At 35.6% G+C, this 22,977-nt stretch overlaps 1 protein-coding gene across 2 annotated transcripts; it reads left to right on the top strand.

Annotated features, from left to right (window-relative positions):
* On the top strand, nt 1-19,251 carry LOC131435494 (F-box and leucine-rich repeat protein 13-like). 2 transcript variants are annotated; one of them, XM_058603449.1, is made up of 5 exons: nt 16,913-17,168; nt 17,236-18,438; nt 18,501-18,704; nt 18,771-18,977; nt 19,038-19,251. In XM_058603449.1, the coding sequence occupies exons 1-5, from the start codon at nt 17,076-17,078 to the stop codon at nt 19,128-19,130; spliced, it is 1,800 nt and encodes a 599-aa protein (XP_058459432.1). In that variant the 5' UTR covers nt 16,913-17,075; the 3' UTR covers nt 19,131-19,251. The 2 variants fall into 2 exon arrangements, with proteins under 2 accessions (XP_058459431.1, XP_058459432.1); XM_058603448.1 differs by lacking the exons at nt 16,913-17,168; nt 17,236-18,438 and adding an exon at nt 1-1,722.
* Nucleotides 19,252-22,977: the final 3,726 nt, after the last annotated feature.

The raw sequence follows: 22,977 nt of genomic DNA, 5'->3' as shown, positions 1-22,977 counted from the left end.
ACCGAATTAGTTTGTCGACAACCTGCAATCAAGATGAATATCGAGCTAAAATTAAGGAAAGACCTGATGGATTTCATCTGTTCCTTTAGCATTTCAAACGAGAAAGAATCTTTGGCATCCAGTTCGAAACGTCGATATGGATCTAAAACTGGTGAACGTAAATCATCCAAACACAAGTCCAGATCGACCAAGAAAGTGGATAGCAAATCAATACAGCAACAGAAGTCGACAAATTTAAAACCAGATTTGGAGAAAGTGGTGGATTTCAACAATCCCGAGAATGTTACATTGACTAGTTCCCCAAAGAAACCTCCGCGGCCTGGATCACAGAAGCCAACCATGTCCACGAAAAGGCACGAGAAACGTTCCAGTATAATTGATCAAATGCCAAACATCAAATGGAACTTCGAGAAAGGTGAGCCAGAACCAGATATCGAATATCCGCAATGGATGGCACCGTTCAACTGCAACGGTTTGTTCGATGCACGCTTTGACTTACTGCCAATGGAGTTAATTCTTAAAATATTCAAACAAATCACTCCAAGTGATCGATTAGCAGCAGGAACTACTTGTAGACGTTGGATGGAAGCGTCACATTATTATGAGCCATTTTTGGATCAAACGTACTATCACTTCGATCGCGTTGAATTTGGTGATCAGGAAGGGCCATTTAAATACTTCAGTAAAGGCTTTCGACATTATCCCAGATTGACTTTCACACAGGTGAATTTTAACAAACACAGTGAGTTCTGGACTAATCGAGGTCTGTGGATAACTGAATTAACGCTTCGTTCGTGTATAATCAAGAAGAAAAAGTTCATATCAATTATGAAGAATCTACTGAACTTACGACGACTAGAATTAATGCAGTGTGATGAGTTGTTCAAATCATGGCCTCTAGAGCATAACTGGCAAGAGCCGATGTTTCCATTCTTCTTATTCTGCCTAAGACATATTTCACTATCCGGTTGTGACTATTTTAACGAGTATCACTTCGAACGTTTCGTTACCATGGCTCCGAACCTCCGGTCGATTGACGTTTCAAATTGCTTTATCAACCTCTACCTTTCCAAGCGAATCACAATGCTGGATCGAGTTATGAAATTGATAAATAAAAATCGATACCTGCTAAATTCCTTAAATATTGCTGATACACCCTGCGTAGATGACTTCACCTGGCACTGTTTGAGCGAAATCGATGATCTGAGCTTATCACATTTGACAGTATCGTACTGCGATCGCGTGCCACTGAAAGACCCCGGCATTATTCGCTTCTTGGGTCAGCAAACGAAACTAACCCACCTCAATCTAGCTTCTTCGACTGGTCTCAACGACGAATGCCTGCAGATCATCATTACGAACTGCCCGCTACTGCACACCCTCAACATTCGGCGGTGTTGGCTAATCAGTGACGAGGGTGTACTAGATATGCACGCACTGCAACACCTACGGGTACTCGACATTTCCAGCTGTGAACGAATTAGTGACTACGGTATCATGACCGGCATCGTCGGTAAGCGGCCTCGGGAACTGCACGAATTGTATTTAAACATACTGAACAACCTGACTGATTCCACCCTGTATTATATGGCGGTGACATTCAGAAACATTCAAATACTGGATCTGGACAGCACGGCGAACTGCGTTACCGATGCATCCATCCAGTATATCGCTTGCTTTCTGCACAACTTGAAGCAGTTGAACGTGACGGCTTGTTCCAAGGTATGTTCAATCGACGTCATTCTTTCCGCCTTACTAGTTATAGTCGACCCGTTTTATCAAACTGTTGGTTCTGTCTATGTACTAATTCATTTTCTTTAGTTTAATACACTGGGGTCTTTTTTCACGCGGTTTTGCCTTTCTCATATAGAAAGGCTATGCAATCACTGTGAAAACCGACTTTTTAACTAAAGCCCTGAGGGCCGAATGTCATAAACCATTCGATTCAGCTCGACGAACCGAGCAAATGTCTTTGTGTAAATGTGTCCCTGTATGTGTGTGTGTGTGTGTGTGTGTATGTATGTAAAGAAAATATGCACTTGTCAGGTTGGAGGAGGCAGTTTTACATAAAGTGCTACGCACTGATGAGTCTACGACGAAACGTCAAATCAAGTAAAATCGAGAACTTGTTAGTTTGTGGGCATAAAAACGTAACTCGGAACTACTGGTTCCCCTTTTTCCTGTTCCGAAGCACCGAAAGTAGTGCAGAAAAATTCCAAAAGTATAACTCACTTCGATTTCTCAGCTATGCTTGAACCTATATTCACAAATCTTGATTCGAATTAAAGCTCATATTGTCATTAAAACTACTGTGCAATTTTAGCCGGATTCCGGTTCCGCAGTTACTGGGCGATGAGCGTCAAAATGTTCAAATCGCCAGAGACAATATGTTCAACACCGAAAGAAAAAGAAAACACATAACTAACGATTCGTGCTTTGTTCAATTTCGTACACGCTATGACGAAATCGAAACGGTTACGGATATCTGCTACTGGTGTGTGATATTTTTAAAAGACAGTGCTGCGGTTGATAAAAACTTTAGCTATTTTATGATAAGTGAAACGGAAAGAATAAATAAACGTCAATGAATTGAAATTTATTTGAAAAATTGTTTTCACAGCCGGTATTGCACTAATACCGTGCCTGTGCACAGTGGTTTGAATCGACAAAAACGTGAACTTAATTCTCTAGCTGCTAGACCGTTGATCCAATATACATAGTTCCTTTGGAGAACTCATTCACAAAAATATTCCTCGTGATTTGAATACAATAAAAAATTTGCAAAGCCTACTACGATAAAAGTTCATTTCAACAACTTTTTTGCCTTAAGAGATAGAAAATAGATGTCTTCTACAAAGTTTTAGAACTTCTAATGAGAAAAAACTTTGCCGAAGAAGCTATAGGTCTAACGCAAAAAGTTTCGGATATATGAAGCATTTTCGTTCGAAACCACTTAAAATCAATTTTTTGTACATAACTTTTTTCGCAATTATTTTCAGTGTCTACTATGTTCGAGACAATTACTAAACACGCAAAATTACACATTTTTGTTGAAGACTGTGCACGGTTTGGCCTTTTCCCTTAAAAGTTATTTAACTTTTAAACTTTTATATACACTAACTTTAACTACTAATAGGAAGCAGGGTCGCAGACCAAAAGTCTAATACATATACTTTTTGGAAAGCTTAAATTAAGTAATATAAAGCTACGAAGTGTGTAGCGTGGCCTTTTTAAATTGTGTGAATGAGACAACAAAATATAGAGTGCTTTTTTGACCATTTTTCAGCAAATACATTTACTAAAACGACTATTTTTGGTTTATTAAAAGGAGCATTGTTGGAAATGTTCAAAAATTATAATCGGTCGTTAGTGTAGCTTTGGTGCAATGGTGTAATGATTGAATATAATTTCATGATGAAATTGATCAAACTAAAGAAGCATGTTAACGTGCTCACTAAATTTCGACAAGTTTTAGTTATTCTTTTAATAAAATATTTCTTATCCGTTCTTTTAATTCCAATCCAATTCATTTCAAGGATGATATCTCACACCATTACCAGCACGCCTAAAACCAAATACATTCTTATGAATTAAGCCATACACTGAAAAAAAATATTAAATTCACACGATTTCTAAATAAATAGTACTATGAAATGGAAACCATCCTCGATGTAAAACTAAATTGGAATACATTAATTTCAATGGATATGACCGTTTATTTATATTGACGCTTAGCTTTACTTTTTTTTTTTATTTAAGAATATAATGTTTAAGGCACACTGCTTAAGCTCTAAGATGCCAAGGGTTTTTACTAATTTTAATTTACGACTAACTTAAAAAGCTTTACTTTTAATGTATATTGAAAAATGAAGCACAGTGAAGTAACTTTATATTAAATTTCCTGCTCCAAATATGCACTGTTGGTGTTGGTGAGAGCAGCACTGCATATTATTTTTAAGAACACAAAAGAGTTGGTTGATAATACAAATGCTGGAGCATTTGATCGATGATAATATTACAATAAAATGCGTGAGTGGTTCAACGTTACATACAGGCGTACACTGTAAAGTATTGAATCAAATTATGTTAATTATGAGTCTAGACATTTTTTTAAAAGCGAAATGCCTGAACTTGAGTATGAAAACGTGCACAGACTAAGAATAAAGAATAATAACAAACAAAATCAAGTTTGTTTGGTTTTATGGAATTTGTAACTAATCTGTTGCCTTACTGCAATTCTATTACATTTTCTACTGAAGTCGGTAATATCTCGCGATTTTTTTGTGATAACGGTCAATAAGACACCTATCAACATTTACTTTGAAGAGAAATTCCGAAAGATTCGGTACTCGCTGAGAGTAAGTCATAATAGAAAGTTATAGTGAAAAGTTTTCTAATTCGGCTGGTGTTGAAACTAATGTACTATTTTTTATACCTCAACTGCGATTTCTTGCAAAAGTTGTTGCCTAAAGGTAACATATCGATCGATATCACAAAAAACGCGTGATATGAAGATAAACATTTTTATTAATGTACGTTTTTCCTAAGGAAATGGTCAAAAAAGCACTCTATATTTTGTTGTCTCATTCACACAATTTAAAAAGGCCACGCTACACACTTCGTAGCTTTATATTACTTAATTTAAGCTTTCCAAAAAGTATATGTATGTGACTTTTGGTCAGCGACCCTGCTTCCTATTAGTAGTTAAAGTTAGTGTATATAAAAGTTTAAATGTTAAATAACTTTTAAGGGAAAAGGCCAAACCGTGCACAGTCTTCAACAAAAATGTGTAATTTTGCGTATTTAGTAATTGTCTCGAACATAGTAGACACTGAAAATAATTGCGAAAAAAGTTATGTACAAAAAATTGATTTTAGGTGGTTTCGAACGAAAATGTTTCATATATCCGAAACTTTTTGCGTTAGACCTATAGCTTCTTCGGCAAAGTTTTTTCTCATTAGAAGTTCTAAAACTTTGTAGAAGACATCTATTTTCTATCTCTTAAGGCAAAAAAGTTGTTGAAATGAACTTTTATCTTAGTAGGCTTTGCACATTTTTTATTGTATTCAAATCACGAGGAATATTTTTATGAATGAGTTCTCCAAAGGAGCTATGTATATTGGATCAACGGTTTAGCAGCTAGAGAATTAAGTTCACGTTTTTGTCGATTCAAACCACTGAGCTGTGGTGTTGTGTTGTCAATAATAATAATAGTAATAATAATAATAATAATAATAATAATAATAATAATAATAATAATAATAATAATAATAATAATAATAATAATAATAATAATAATAATAATAATAATAATAATAATAATAATAAAAATAATAATAATAATAATAATAATAATAATAATAATAATAATAATAATAATAATAATAATAATAATGATAATAATAATAATAATAATAACAATAATAATAATATTAATAATAATAATCCTGATACATGCTTTATGTTGGGGATTGTCTTAGAAAGGCATAAAATTTCAAGATCTTGGGTTTATCCCGAAATTACTAAAATATTTGTCATCAAAAAAAATCTTCCATTTCGCGTTTTTTTTCTGCGCGGATTTCCGAAGTTACGCGATCTCAAATTCTCTCAAAGTACCAAAGTCGATTTTTACATAATTTTTTTTTAAGATTACACCAGATCTGGACGTAAAATGCATGTCTATGACATTTTGCATCAAAAAAATTTTTTCTTTAGTTTTAAGGTTTTTTTACGCGGATTTCCGAAGCTACGCAGTTTTTACGCAGATTTCCGAAGTTACGCGTTTTTTTTTGCGCGATACGTAAAAAGATACCTCTGTGTAATTAATCGCTTTGTCCTAAGCACTCGTCCTAAGTCATCGTTTCTCGTGTTTCTTCTTCGTTTAAAAAATAGTGTTGATATTTACCAAACAATTCCACAAAAAAAACTCAATAAACCGTTACATTTATTATTTTCAGCCGCAAGACGATTTCCTCGTATTAGAGAACTAATTGAATACCGCGTAACCAATAGTTTATATCAAGCGTCTTTGTCGTAATACTTTTCTTGGCAATAGTTACTAGCATTTCGTTTCCTTAATTCGCTGACTGAGGAAAATAACCTCTAATAACGAATGGCGACTACTGTTGGAAAGTGACACAAAAAAAAGATTTAAATAAAGCTTTTTGTAAGAAGCGGAACCGCAATGTGATTATTAAAATCCGTACTCGTTCACCTTTGGCAAACATAGGAAGTTGAATATCTCTTACACAACGGCGTACACAACTCATTTATAATCTATGACGAACAGTTTGTGGGTTCTATTAACTATGTAGCTTTTTGTAGCTGCTGTCCACCAACAATAGACTGCAATATTTTCGAAAAGGATATTGCTAGTATGAAACGATAAATGATTCTTGAATCATCACGAGTAATAAAGGTAATAATTTATTACAATAATTCCTGATCTACTTCGAATCTGAAAACATAAAACTCTTGGTGTTTCGCAATGAATGTAATTAAATCAAAATATCTTTATTGTACTATTTTTTAATAACTATTCATTGGAATATGAGTTAAAATTAAATTATTAAGATTTAAATTGGGTGTTCAGCCACAAGTGGCAACTTTTCAACCCTATTATATACATGATTTGGTTATTACCATGAAGGCATCATTTGCTTCCGCAATTCTGTGATTTTTGTGTAGGGAAAATTGTAAACCTATTTGTATTGTGTAATGGGGAAAATGGAACTTATATACTAACTTACTAATTAATACAGAGAGCGGATCGATTCAATTGAAGATTGCATCGATTTTTGTCGGAATTTTCTTATAATATTATGTGAAATTACATCTAATGGTTCTATATTTGTGAATCTATGTAACTCATCTGTACTAAACCAGGAAGGACGCTTCAAAATCATTTTCAGAATTTTATTCTGAATCCTTTGAAGCGTTTTCTTCCTGGTGGAACAACAACTTGACCAAATTGGTACTGCATAAAGCATGGCTGGTCTGAAAATTTGTTTATAAATTAATAATTTGTTTTTGAGAGAGAGCTTAGAATTTCTGTTTATAAAAGGATATAACCATTTATTATATTTATTACACTTTGTCTGGATTCCTTCAATGTGATCCTTGAAAGTGAGTTTTTTGTATAAGAAAAGAAGTTCTTGGCTTATGAGGAAAGATAATTAACTGCGCTTTTGCAGCATTTGGTTTATTTTCCATTTTGACAGATAATCACTGAATATGTTTAGCGATTTCTGACTACCAACGGGTAGATTTGGAATATCAGAAGTGAAAATATTACAACAGATTGGAGCTACGCTCGAACGAACCCAGCGGAACACCTGCTCGTACGGGTAGCAATTCAGGTTTACAATTCTGATAGCTAACCTAAAGAATGCGATCAGTTAAATAATTTTGAATCATTTTGATCAAATTAATAGAAAACTGGAAATCAGACTTTTTTGTTATTAAACCTTTGTGCCAAACACTGTTGAATGCTTTTTCTATGTCTAGAAGAGCAACTCCAGTGGATAACCCAGAAGATTTATTTGCTTTTATCATGTTCGTTACTCTTACTAGTTGATGAGTAGTTGAATGTTCATGACGAAATCCAAACTGCTCTGGTAAAAAATTGGATTCTCATCTATATGAGACATCATACTCAACAAGATAATTTTTTCCAAAAAGTTTACTGATAGAAGAAAGAAAAGTAATTGGTCGATAACTTGATGGTTCTGCTGGCTTTTTATCAGGTTTGAGGATAGGAATTACTTCAGCGTTTTTTCATCTTTTTGGGAAATAACCTAAGGAAAAACACTTGTTGAAAATTTTAACCAAGAGTCTCAAGGCATCATCGGGAAGATTTCTAATAAGTATATTAAAAATTCCATCATTACCAAGAGTCTTCATGTTTTTATGTTTCCTAATTATTGACTTAATTTCATCAAAATTCCTCTCAATAATGTCATTTGGTAATAACACTTGAGTTGAAATATGATCATATTTCAGTAAGACTTCATTTTCAATAGGACTCACAACGTTCAAATTAAAATTGTGGACACTCACGAACTGCTGAGCAAGTATTTGATTTCCTTCCTTGAGAGCAGGAATTGGTTTCTGAGGTTTCTTAAGAACCTTAGAAAGTTTCCAGAAAGGTTTAGAATATGGTTTAATTTGTTCAACTTCTTTAGCGAAATTTTCATTTCGCAAAAGAGTAAATCTATGTTTTTTTTTTTTTTGTAAATCCTTAACTATGTTTTTCATAGCAGGATCACTAGAACGTTGATATTGTCGTCGACGAACATTCTTCAACCGAATGAGCGGTTGAAGATTGTCATCGATGATAGGAGAATTTAATTCAGTTTAATTTTGGGAACTGCAAGATTTTTAGCTTCGATAATATAATGATTCAAATTATCTATTGCTGTGTCGATGTCCGCAGAATTTTCTAAAATAGTTCCATTATCAACATGATTTTCAATGTGAGATCTGTATTCAAACCAATTGGCTCTATGATTGTTGAATATAGAACTAATTGGATTAATTACAGCTTCGTTGGAAAGTCTGAATGTCACAGGAAGATGATCTGAGTCAAAGTCAGCATGTGTAATCGGTTCACTACAAATGTGACATTGATCTGTTAGAACCAGATCAATTGCAGAGGGATTTTTCACGGAAGAGAAGCAAGTCGGATTACTGGGATGAAAAACTGTGAAGTAACCAGCTGAGAGTTGATTATGAAGTATTTTACCATTACTATTATTTTGCCTACAATTCCTCTGGACATGCTTTGCATTGTTATTTTTCGCAAATCGCCTTTAAAGAAATTTAATTGTTCGCCGGTGCATTGGAATGGCAAATATGCTCCAGTGATGAAATAAATTCCATGAATGGTTTCAACTTCGATTCTAACGCTTTCAATAACTTTAGTATTAAAAAAAAGGAAAAATTCGATGTTTAATTTGCCTTTGGACAAAAATGGCAACTCCACCACCCATTCCTGTAAACCTGTCAAATCGATGAACCACATAATGTGGATTGCTTTTCAATTTGACATTTGGTTTAAGGAATGTTTCTGTCACAATGGCATGAATTTTGTGAACTTTGAGAAAATTATAAAATTCATCTTCACTCGATTTAAATTCCAATTTAAAATATTCAAATAATTATTTAACATCACTGTTGAATTTTAAATTAATTATAATATTATTTGCTTCAAAAAGTGATGATGTCGTATTCATTCGGATGATCATTTGAAAAAGTTGATCTTATAGGTAAATCATTATACTTTTCGTTATATCACCTAAATCGACTTCGTTTAAAGAAGCGAATGGCATTGAAGGAATATTGGTAGGTAGATGCCTACCTGTTACACTAGCGTAACTGCCATTAGAAGAAGATGACTTGGCCGATCTACCTATTAATAAATTGTTTTCGTTAAAAGATGAACTGGAAGGCGTTCCTGTGTTTTGATTGTTTACATTAGAAGAATTATGCGGTGGTTGTCTAACTGTTACCAAAGTGTGTCATTAGAAGATTATGACGAGGTCGATCTACATGTCAATAAATTGTTGAGACATTTCAAATAATTGGATTTATGATATCCATCGCAATTTGAACATGAAAATTTATCAGTGGTTTCATTCATTGGACAAACGTCTTTCGAATGCGATTTACCACAATTCAAACACCGTATATCGTATATCCGTATACGGTGACAATTTTTGGTTCCATGGCCAAGGCCTTGACAACGACGACATTGCGTTAAGTTTGCGATACGATTATGCCGTTTATAATGTTCCCAATGAATTTTAATGTGGGAAATGAAACGTATTTTTTCTAGAGTTTTCAAATTGTTTACATCACTTCGATTGAAGTGTAATAGGTAAAGTTCATGGGAAATTCCAGAGCGTGGTTTAGAAGTACCATTCGGTCTTTTTCAAAAGTATTACTTGGAAAGGGGCAAACCAAGCAATTCTTTTAGTTCATTTTTAATTTCATCAGTACTTTGATCATTTGATAAGCCTTTCAAGACAACCATGAAGGGTCTGTCTGATTTTATATCATATGAATAAAATTTATGAAGTTTCTCGGACAAATATCGGATAAGACGTTCGTAATCTTCCAATCCATCATCCAAGACTCGACATTCTCCTCTTCGTCCGATTTGAAATGAGATTTTCACTTCCGGGAGAAAAGTAGAAAGCTCAGTACGGAATGCTTTGAAGTCGGAAATCATCAACGTCACTGGAGGCATAGATTGTTGTTTCTTCCCAGAACGACAAGCGTCCATTTTGGGAATTTTTGAAAAAATTTCTTCTATATCTCTACAATCCGATTCAGGAAGAATATCGTAAATATTGTTAGACGGCATAGGATCAACGGAAGGTAAGTCCGTCCGTTGTCTTTTATTCTTACATTCCGAACGAACAACGGATTGAGATTTCTTCCGCATTGAATTATTTTTATCCTTAGGCTTATTGCCTTTCCGGTTGGATGCAGGCATTTTTGAAAAATATAAATTAACTAGGCTAAATTAGTCATCGATTGGACTCCTAGTTAAGATAAGTCTTGATAAAGACTGATCTTGTGGTAGTCTTGATAAAGACTGATTAATTTGAAGAATAATTCTTTGAATGGCATGCCTTAAAAAAAGGCTGATTAATTTCTTAGTCTTGAAAAAGACTGATTATTTTAAAAGCCCTTGAATCAATGAAACTCTAGGTACCCAGACAAACGTGGTGCGATGCAAACGTGGTGTTCAACACCGATGCTTCATTGTACTTTACTTTGTCAAAAATACCTAAAGGCTAAGTCGCACCGTTTCAGAAATACAAAGCGTTTTTATGGCAACCCCCTTAAAATCAGTTTTTTATTCATAACTTGTTTCGAGTTATTTTGTGGTGCATGCTTTTTTTGGAATAATTGTAGAAAATGTAAAATCCCATATTTTTGTTGAAGGTAGTGCATAGGTTTGTTCTTTCCTGGCAAAGTTACACAACATATTACCTTTTTACTTATGATAAAACCTTGCATCGAAGCGAAATATGCATCTTTATGCAGCCGATTTTCACAAAATGTATAAGAAAAAATATGCTCAATATTATATGAAAGTCTAAGTGGAATTCGATGGAGTTACCGTCGTACGATAATTGATCGGATTTTCAATAATTAAAACTAACTTTGAAAAGGCCTAAAAATTTTCTTCGAGTTCCACTTAGATTTTTTCTAATATTGTTAATTATCAAAAAGTAAACAAAATAAAAATCGCAACAATTTGCTTAAGTTGAGCGTGCAAGCATGAGCTTGTTTATACGTGCATTTACGCGTCCAGACTGGTGGGTGCTGGTTTCACTCCTCCTCGGAAATAGGATAGAAATTTCTTTAATATATTTGCAAACGTGCATATCATGTATAGTAATAATCTATGTACATTATTATCTTGTTATACACTATATTAATTTGAAAGCTGGAAAGGAGTTGTCACTGGAATCAAATGATATATTAGAACTTACAACAGAAAATACAACGCAAGAAATTAACGACACAGAAAACTCGGACAATACTGATTGATCGAATGCAATGCGAGTAAGTGACATATTGTAATGATTTATTAGGTAACATTACCTAACTAAACTCTGTAGTAGATACTTAGGTAATAGAGGTAGATTCTACGATTCTGTTTTCAAAATAAAGCGAATATATCTCAAAAAATAATATTTTTATATTATTTATATCATCAGCAAAAATACTACAAATGTTTTTTTTTTTTCAAAATGAGATAGAAAAAAAAATTTTGTGAAAAAAAAATTATTTTTTTTCGAAGTTGGTACTACCCCCTTAACAAAAATTAAGGAGCCACGTTCGAAGCGTTAAAAAATCTTATAAAACTTCTTCGAAGACACGTTAGCTCTTTAAAATCAGTGGAAGTCAGTACAGACTTTTGACCGTCTTTTTCCAGTTTTGGACCACTGTGCGACGTCTGAGTCAACTCGCGGACTACATTTGGGGTTTTCAAAAACAATTTACGTCGTCCATATGTTTAGTTTAAATCAAAGGTTTTAAGGTTCTACAGCTTTCATTGTAGTATGCCAGGAGTAAACCATTCATTGTAGTATTTATAATCTATCTAGGTACTATTGATGAGTCAAATTTGCGTGCTTCTCGTGAGATTGCGAGTTGGTGATGCTTTTGACATATTCCATATACTTCAAAGACGTTTGGAAAAAAATCATTTTATTGTTTAAACGATTGTTGACTATAAAACCTTACAAATTTGATGAAAAACATTATTCATGTATTGTAATCAAGCGTATGATTGAAAACTGCCCAATATATTTGAAAATTTCCGATAAAATTGTTTGTACACATACAAATTTTATTTGAATATTACTACCTGTATGAACTGGAAAATATGTCCAATTTGGATCAACATTTATAAAATAATCTCTAAATCCCACCATAAAACTAAGAATTTTCCAGAAGTGTAAATAACACTTAATATCAATTCTTCGAAATTCATATTTCATTTTAAGATTGTTGATTATTTGATAAACATTGAATGTAATTCAGATTAGACTGAATTAAGTCTAAATAAAATTTAAAAAAAATCACCCACTTTCCTTCGCTTTTTCACACGAACGAATTGTTTGAATAACGTTTTCCGTTCACCGGTTCCAGAAATTTGATTACAAACTACAGTTACTGGACATAGTTTAGTTTCCACTTACTTTTGTTATATTAAATAAATATAAATACCCGAAATCCGACCATCTCTAGATGTTTAAGTTCGACTTCTCTGGTAGAAGGTGAAAATAAAATTACTAAAAGATTTCTGTTTGCTCAAATGAAACTTTTCAAGTCTCACCTTTCAGTTCTATATCTTCACAAAAAATTCGTTCAAATTATTTCGACGCAGGATCTTTATTTTCTATACAGTGGTGCAAATTCAAAATACAGAAATAAAAATCTCACAAACAGTGGTCAGGTTTTGAACATCTGCATCTCAACCAATCTTTGAATTGATTTTCGATATCATTATACAAACTGCTTGAAAATATTTCCATGCATCGATTCGAGTAGATAAATCTGTATATTTTCGATAATTGGTGACCGAAACTTCAATAAACAACGAACCATGTTTAATTTTCCCTGTTTCTAAAACTATTGTCGTGATTTCCTCTAACAGATACGACAATTTCGTATACATAAGTTCAGGGCTTCCATAAGAATTCTGCTATTTAATGAGTGCGTTCGCATTTAAGAAAATCATTCTCACAAAACAAGACTCAGTATCGAATCGAAGAATAATAGAAAATGTTACTACAAGAAAATATTCCGAACACATGGGCCCTTTAAAATGCATCGGTGTCGATATAAGGAGCATAATTGATATGAGGCTCCCAAAATGTAGTTTTTCCATCAGAACTTTCCTAAACACACAGACGAAAAAGGGAATTGAGGGAACCACATGGTCGGTTCACAATTTATACGCGACCCACTGTGCTCAGGCCTTAAATAAATATTAAAATACACTTTTAAAAATGAGTGTCTAAAGATTCGTTACTAAACGTAGCACTCTAATATGCGTTAGTTGTTCCCAAAACCTGTTGGGAGGTGTAAAAATGTTCCTTCATTATTTCTATCTGAAACAAATGATAACGAACGAGTCTAAAATAAAACAATCACTGGTAGATAAAAACTGACTCGTCGTTTACGTCACTTATATCATCATATCTCTGGAACTGGTAAGGATAGCCACTTGATCTTCAAACTTCACCAATAACTCAATAGTAGCTTCCAAACGAATCTAAGTTTTTTTCAATTGGTTCAACCTTCTACACACGCAAACACACATACACACAGAGAGAAACATTTTCCGATCTCGTCGAGCTGGTCGTCCGATCGAGCTCGATCAAAAGTCGTTTTTTCAGCAATGCTATTACCCTTTATAGAAGAAGGCAGAAACATTGATGCCAGAATATTCAACTGTATGTAGGGCGATTAAATGTGGTTAATCGTTTTTGTACGCGAGTTTTCTAATCGACAAGAAGTAAAGATACATAAAAAGCGGGATAATACAGATTTTCGCGTTTTAGCGAGCTATTGGTGCGCAAAACAGTTCCCTGAAGAAACCCATTGTCATTTCGCTCTTCCTTATTTTATTCCCTTCCTCAACGATTTATGACGAAAACTAGAAAATTTTACGGTTTGGAAGAGATTTTTATTAACCGTGCTCATACTTCATCTGATTATGCAAATAAAATTAATTAAAATAGTCGAGTTTAGCTTGTAAAACCATGGCTAAGGATATTAAAGAGTACCGCGCTGACGACGCCAGCCCTCACAAGGTGTCACTTTAATCGCTATTTCGAGATATGCAGTTAGCCTATAAGTGACCGACAAATCGCGTTTTTTCTATTCCTACATTTTTCAGAAAGTTACCAATGATCTAGTTTAAATGTATCATTGCTGATACTTTTGGTCAAACAAAATCACATTAAACTAAAAATAGCTTACAAAAAGGTAGTGACTTAAAATCGTAACGATAAGCGAAACAAAACGTCCAGAGTATGATCGTGGATGCTATACATGTAGATGCTGACTAAGTTTGATTGCGTGGTACAGGATGATACAACCTACGTCAAGAAAGACTTCAAACAGCTTCAGGGATAAATAGATAAGGTCATCTGGAATAGGAAAGGTGAAAAAGATTTCCAAAAAGAAATATCTCGTGTGGCGGGCCATCTGTTCCTGTGGCTTGAAGGGGCGACATTCACATCGCGAACGGGACCATCAAACAGGAAAATTAAGTGCCAATATCTATTGCCTTTTCTCAAGTGTCACAATAGTTCCATTCTGCTTTGATCGGATTATGCGTCGGGCCATTACGAATAAAAGACCATGAAGTGGCTCAATGCGAATAACGCCCTTGTGTTACTCGAGGAAATGAACCCTCACTGGACACACCAGATTGGACATTGTCAAGTAGAAGCCACAAAAACACGCGAAACATAGTGGTCAACGAGATGCAGTTCACGGTGAACTGGCTGTGCAAAACTTGATAGAAGAAGTCAAACAAACTGTCCAGTAGCTCAGATTAGTTTAAAAATAAGCATGAGAGGATATTTTACTTGCACTCTACAAGAATTGAATTTGCAATCAAACCATCCTTATCTGGTCTGCACTGATGTAGCACCAACTTACCATGCAGAAACCTTATCATCCAATACGCTAAAAGGTCTACTCCCCTTGAGTAGTTGATCTTAACAAAAACAGTTTTACGCGATCTCAGAAGTATCGGTTACAATCCAAGCTACGAGTAAAATCACAAAACAAACGTCACACGCTAATTTTATCATTTCAAGTCAATTAGTACAAGCTCCGACGATATGTCGTCAAACACGCAAAGGTCTTGTGCTGTGAACTTGAACTTGAACACAATTTCGTTCGAGATTACAGCATCCTCGTTCAGTATTAAGTCATCCGTTGCGCCAACCGCCGGCTAGCGTAACACCGGCTCCGATATGAGACTGCTAAAGAAAAAACTAATCGAACCAAGCTTTGGCAATCTCCCAACAGAAGTAAGTGACTTTATGCACACTTATGGGATACTAGTTTACTATAGGATATTTTTCGCCTAAACAGCTTCTGGTGGAAATTTTCAAATTTCTACCCACAGGCGATCGGAACGCTGCCAGCTACACCTGCTGGAAATGGTATGAAGCATCCAAGTATCTCGGGTTTGCCAAGCAAATGTGCCTCCATCTAATCGGCGTGGAGTTCGACGACTGCAAACCCCCGATTTCCGATCTACTGCTATGTCCTCACGTTTTTCCAGTGCTGAAACTGACCCGCGTTAGACTGCAGCAGTCTGTGTATAGTCAGTTCTGGTCAGACTTTGGACCATCAATCAACGAAATCACCTTTGAAAAGTGTATGCTTTGGCGAGAGCGGATAATATCGGTATTTAAACACATGAAGAATCTACGGACGGCCCGGTTCATTCAATGCGATCTACTTAAAGAAGATTTATTCACAAATTGGAAATTTTTCGAAAATGGTTTGTTGGACATCAAATTTCTTAGCGTTTCTTCATTAAGTTTGGCTAAGAATACTTTTACCGAGTCACAGTTCCTTGCAATTGTAGATATGATGCCCAATCTGAAAGAGGTTGATCTGTCGAACTGCTTTAGCTACATAGATTCTTTTAGTAAAACGCGGATGTTGAACTGTATTGCAACATTTATCCAGGAGAGACAGCTCCTGTTGAAAAGTTTGAACTTGTGTGGAGTTCTCGTGGATGATTTATTTCTCCGAAAAATTGTTGTAGCCCGGAAATTGCTTCTAGAAAACTTAAGTTTGACTTACCTAGAAAAGATGCCACTTCGAAATCCATCCATTGTAACTCTATTGCGTCAACAAACCGAAATGAGAACGTTAGATTTATCTCAGTCGGTTGGAATTACCGACTACTGTTTGAATCAAATATATAAATATATGATAAAATTAATGGAACTTAACTTGAGCGGTTGTTGGAGTATAAGTGATTACGGAGTGTCTCAAATACTTCGATTGCAGAACCTGGAAAAATTGAATCTTTCTAAATGTCGAATCACTAAGAAAGGTATTCTTGACGGAGCGGTCTATAGTAACAAAAAGAACATGAAAAAATTTATACTCGAACAAATTGATACGCTGGATGAAGACTGCATTGTCAGAATCGGAGCAAATTTTACTAACCTGACAGTGCTTAACATTGGAGGATCGTCATCTTGTATGACCGATTGGTCAGCGCAGTACATTTTCTGTAACCTAACAAGTTTAGTTGATATGAACGTCGAACGAAGCACTAAGGTAAAGTTTCGTTTCATGTTCATTTTGGTATTGCATCTGAATAGAAATCTGTGACGATGTTGGCATGCTTTCTTCGAATTTTCCTATCCTAGTCGTAATTAGATGAAAATAGTTTCACTGTACATGTGGCTGAATAAAAACCATTCTGAACTCAAGTTCGAAAGCATTTCCCTGTCGTCAAGCAAGCAAGAGGTTGCGGAGATAAGTAGCACGCGGTCATCTATACAATGCATGAGTATTACACACTGGAAGATTACAGACAGTACTGGAAAGTAGAGCTCAAAATTTTCGAGCCAGATTTTGCAATGCTTCCTACTGAAGTAAGCCATATCAAATCGTTCGTATGCAGAAAATTGAACTCTAAAAGACTAATATTTTTCAGCGTAGCTGTTAGTGCAAATTTTCCAGTTTCTATCGGTAGCAGATCGTACTGCGGCTAGCTTTAGTTGCTGGCGTTGGTACGAGGCATCGAAATATCTACGCTTTGCACAAATGAAATGTTTGCATTTAATTGGAATAGAGTTCGATGATTTCAAAGCTCCTGTTGCAAATTTACTAAAGAGTCCTCACTTCTTCCCAGTGATTAAGTTAACCAGTGTTAAGCTAAACAGTGTCAGTAAATTTTGGCCCCTGTTTGGTCCATTTATTCGAGAGATCACTTTTGAAAAGTGTATGATCTGGCGTGAACGTATTATTTCCGTGTTTAAATATACACCAAATTTGCATACGGCTCGATTCGTGGAGTGCGATTTGCTTCGCGATGATCTTTTTAAGAACTGGAAATACTTCGATAATGGACTCGTGAATGTTTACTTCCCTGGCATACGCCATCTGAGCCTAACCAAGAACAATGTTACCCAGTTGCAATTCAACGTATTGATTGACATGATGCCGGATCTTACCGAAGTGAATTTCTCGAGCTGCTTTAGGAATATTGGTGCAGCCGAAAAGACAAAAATTCTCAATTGTATTCTGACCTTTATTCAACAGCGACAGAACTATCTTAAAAGTTTAAATTTAAGTGGTGTTGCGGTTGACGATCTTTTTCTACGAGGAGTGGTAATAGCTAGAGGCCTTCATCTAGAAATGTTGTGTTTCACATATCTGGAGAAGATGCCACGCAAGGAACCTGCTATCATCGACTTGCTGCGACAACATAAACATATGCATACGTTAGACCTGTCTCAGTCAACTGGAATTACCGATTACTGTGTTGATCAAATTGTGGGATACATGCCCGGTTTGGTGATTTTGAAGCTGAACGGATGTTGTGGAATTTCTGACTACGGTATTCAGCAAATTTTTAAATTACATATGCTGGAAACCGTAGATCTTTCCAGCTGTCGATTTTCAAGGCGAGCAATCATTGAAGGAACGGCTCACAGCAACAAGGAAAATATAAGAAGCCTTAGTTTAGAACTTTCAAGCCCATTAGATGATGAATGTATCATAAAAATTGTGTTAAGTTTCCGCAACCTACTCAAATTAAGCTTAAGAGGTTCAGCTTCTTGCATGACCGATTGTGCCCTTCAACATTTGTTCCTTCATCTTCCTAATCTTCTCTATCTTAACATAGAAAGAAGTACAAAGGTCTTATCTATCAGTAATATAAAGTACGATCAGTTCTCATTTCAATTTCTTGTTGTTTGTAGCTTACAGATGCGGGATTCACTGGAATTGATTTACCACAGAAAACGTTCGCGATTTGGGATATCGAGGAAACGTTTTCAATAGATCGACTGAAAAGACTACGTACACTCACAGTATCCGGATGTTACAAAATCACGGACTTTACACTACGATATGCATTTCGATTCATGGAGCTGAAGGAGCTAAACATTTCACGATGCCCTCAGGTTGGTACAAATACAAATATCACCATCACTTGATGGTATCGTTTACGTACTCGATTATGTTCACAGATCTCGAAGCAAGGAATTGAAAAACTAGTGACGAATTGTCCGGCATTGGAATATCTGGACCTGAGCGAATGCCCGAATATCAACGATTCCTGCATCGAACTCGTATCGATGTACCTCAAACGTTTGAGTACACTAAAATTAACAAACTGCGCGCTAATCACTGAAGATTCGCTAAAGTTCCTATCACATCATTGCCAGAATTTGAAGGTTTGAATGCCTGGAAAACATCGATCGAATTGTTCAATTTATCTTTTGTTCTAATTTTAGTATTTGTACGTGCGAGGATGCTTAAAGCTACCATCAGACATCATGGAGCGTTTGTCGAAAATCACTACATTGCGGCAGGTGTACAAATCCTAGATTTCTAAATGCTGTTTTCGTAATTTTTGTAATCGTATTATGTTTATAAATAGAAGAAACAACTTTTCAAACTATGTTATGGATTTTACTTCTTCATCGAATAAATAAGATACGGACCGTCGCACTTGTTAACTCTGTTCGTCAAAATGGGAAGAATCCTGCTTCTATGTGCATATGGCAAAAGTATCATTTATTTCTTGTTAGAGACGGATAGTCCTGAACAAATCTAGGCTCGATTGAAAAAGGCACATTGTTAAACATTCATATCTAATTTTCTGTTCCGTAGCTCTAAGGCAAAGTTATGGTAAAACTCGACTTACTTAATATCTGGACGGACAAATTTTTCCTGTATGTATTGTGATCCTAGGGGTGGCTGTCCCTTTTCAGCGGAGGATGTTTTTTTACAATTGATTGGTATTTGAAAAATGTTGCTACAAATTGGAATTTATCTATTATTGACCTAAATATCAGAAAAAAGAGTTTTCATAATATAGGAGAGACCGAGGCTTAACCAGACATTTTGGAAATTGAAAAATAAACATCCATTACAACTAGGTTTTCTCCCACGTTATCTCTCCCGTTGCTTAACTTCAAACTTCAGCTAAAGCAAAGTCTTAGCATTACATTCCTTTTGTTGAATTTGACCATTTTGTTTCAACAGAATTTGCAGCCGATTCTTAGCGTACAGAATCATTGCATGGCTAGTACTACGATCCTATTTTCACTGAGAATTCTTCAAAACCGGGACTTAAACACACGACAACTGGCTTGTAACACCAGCGCCCTATGCATTGAACCACCAATCTGGGTCTCCAGCTAACTAACGTCTATCTGTCATATGAAAGTGCGTTTACAAAGTCAAAAAGATCAAAATAATTGCTTGTTTATAAGATATTTATACTGTACGATTTAAACCCGTGTCTGGTCTATCTCCGGTCTCCCCTAATACTCTCATCTTCCCATGTATACACGCCTGCTCGTAACTAAAATGATAATAAATAAACTTTATTTAGCAATAACAACAATAATATTTTAAGGCAGTTCAAATTGTGCTGTCATCTCGCGCCTAGCTGTTCAATTTAAACCGCTAAGCAGACGCAAGTTTTGCACTATTTATGCAACCCATTAATAATATTGCACAAAAGCAAAGTCTTGGTATTACATTCCTTTTGTGGAATTTGGCCTTTCTGTTTCAACAGACTTCTCAGCCATGTACAGGAATCATTGCATGGCTAGTACTATGGATCCTACTGACACTAAAAATCCTTCCAGGTCGGTGCTCGAACATACGACAACTGGCTTGTAAGACCAGCGTCATATGCATTGAACCGCCAACCCGGGTCTCGCCAAAGAACACTTACCACCTGGAAAGCTTCCTAGGATAAAGATGATCTGGGTCGGTGGATGCACTCAATTATTTCTAAAATATCGGCAAAGGCATGGTTTAGGGGACTGGATGTGAGTAGGGATTTCATTCGTGTGATGTCCAGACTCATTTCCAATCACTACACGTTAGATGCACATCTTCTTAGAATTGGACTCTCCGAGACTAATCATTGTGCTTGTGGCGAAGGTTATCAGGATATTGATGATGTCGTTTTGACATGCGTCTAGTATCGTGATGTCAGATCTTAACTAATAAATTGCTTGCGTACCCAAGGTAGACTATCCAATGTACCAGTTTGCGACAATTTATTTTTTTTATGTTAGACTCCTTGCTTTTCCATGAATTCAATCAATAGCCAGACATATTGAATAAAACTTATGAACTGATACAAGCAAATCTGAAATGGTTAAGAGATCATGTACAAAATAAATGTATTTTATTTAATGTAATTTATAATAGCAAATCGCTTGATAAAAACAGTGTTGAGAATAACTAATGAATACCAAACATACTAATATGATATTCGAAATGTATTATGCTATTCGAAATGTTTGAAGTACTATGTATTGTGGATGCCACGGTGAAGAAAAACTTTTGTATATTGCTTATAGAATAAACGCATTTATGAAAAAAATCGAAGGAAACAACTTGTTTTCTAGTAGGCGCGTAGGGTCTAACACTTTTGTAAAATCATATTTTTTCGATGCATTTTGCTTAGAAATTTATTTTTTCGAGTATATTTAGGGGATTTGTTGGTTCGTGCAAAAAGCAAATATTTTTTCTATTTCTTCGCATCTCGCCTTCGGCTCATCAGTACTTAAAGCAGTTCAAATTGAAATGTCATCCCGCATCTAGCAGCTCAATTCAAACCACTAAGTATACACAAAATTTGCACTATTTATGTAACCCTTACACAATATTGCACGACATGCATGAATGTCGCGAACTGGGACATTGGATAGTCTACCTTGGGTACGCAAGCAATTTATTAGTTGAGATCTGACATCACGAAAAAAGACACATGTCTAAACGACATCATCAATATCCTGATAACCTTCGCCACAAGCACAATGATTAGTCTCGAAAAGTCCAATTCGAAGAAGATGTGCGTGTAGTGATTGGAAATGACTCTGGACATCACACGAATGAAATCCCTACTCACATCCAGTCCCCTGAACCATGCCTTTGTCGATATTTTAGGAATAATTGAGTGCATCCAGATGACAAGTGTTCTTTGGTGAGACGCGCTATAGAATTCGTTGAAAGCAATCGGTCTCTCATAAATTTCACCCTCCATTGCACTACGTTTGGCTAAAGTATCAGCTCTCTCATTGTCAGGAATGGAGCAATGAGCCGGTACCCAGACTATAGTGACTGGATAATTATTATTCAATATGTCGTTCAGGTACTGTTTTATTTTGCCCAGGAAAAACGGTTCATTTTTGCCAGCAGCGCTTGAGCGAATTGCGCTCAGATTATCTCTGAAGAGGAAATAATGGTTCGGAGATAATGTGACGATTACACTCAAGCTATAATGAACTGCTGTTAATTCTGCTATATAAACAGATGCAGGTTCTTGAAGCCTAAATGAGACCGTAACATTATTGTTGAACATACCAAGCCCTGTCGCCTCTTCAATTCGTGATCCGTCCGTGTAAAACATTTCCTCAGAGTCAATATGTCTGAGCTTAGTTGAAAATAGTTTTGGGATTTCCATCGAGCGTAGGTGATCTGGGATTCTACGCACATCGCGCTGCATGGATGTGTCGAAAAATAACGTTGAGTTAGGGACATCCAGGAGGCTGACACGGATAGGAATATATGTTGAAGGGTTGATTTCCTGTGACATATGGTTAAAATATACTGTCACGAATCTTGTTTGAGATTGAAGCTCGACTAGTCTGTCGAAGTTATAACCAGGGGATTCAGTACCTCGCATCTTATTAGTAGTCGTGATGAAAGCTCCCAAAAGCGATCTTTCAATGGAAGAACTCCCGCCAGAACTTCAAGACTCATTGTATGTGTCGAATGCATACAGTCTAAGGCGATTCGCAAACAACGATACTGAATTCGCTCAAGTTTAATAATATGAGAGTTTGCAGCGGAACGACAACAAACGCATCCATATTCCATCACTGAAAGTATCGTTGTCTGATACAATTTTATTACATCTTCCGGATGAGCACCCCACCATCATTCTGTTATTGTTCGAAGAAAATTTACTGTTTGTTGGCATTTTGTTATCAGATACCTAATGTGCCCTCCCCACGTGCATTTGGAATCATACCAAACCTCGAGGTAGTTAAAAGTTAAAACCTACGCGATCATTCTTTCCATCATATTAAGCTGAAGCTGTGCGGGATCATGCTTTCTTGAAAAGATGACCAGCTCTGCTTTCTCCGCAGAGAATTCGATACCCAGATGAACAGCCCAAACGGACAAGTTATCTGAAGTATCTTG

This window comes from Malaya genurostris, chromosome 3 (assembly GCF_030247185.1).
Source record: "Malaya genurostris strain Urasoe2022 chromosome 3, Malgen_1.1, whole genome shotgun sequence".
Taxonomy (NCBI): Eukaryota; Metazoa; Arthropoda; class Insecta; order Diptera; family Culicidae; genus Malaya; species Malaya genurostris.
Note: the sequence above shows the minus strand (reverse complement) of the source record. Positions and strands in the feature narration are given on the sequence as shown.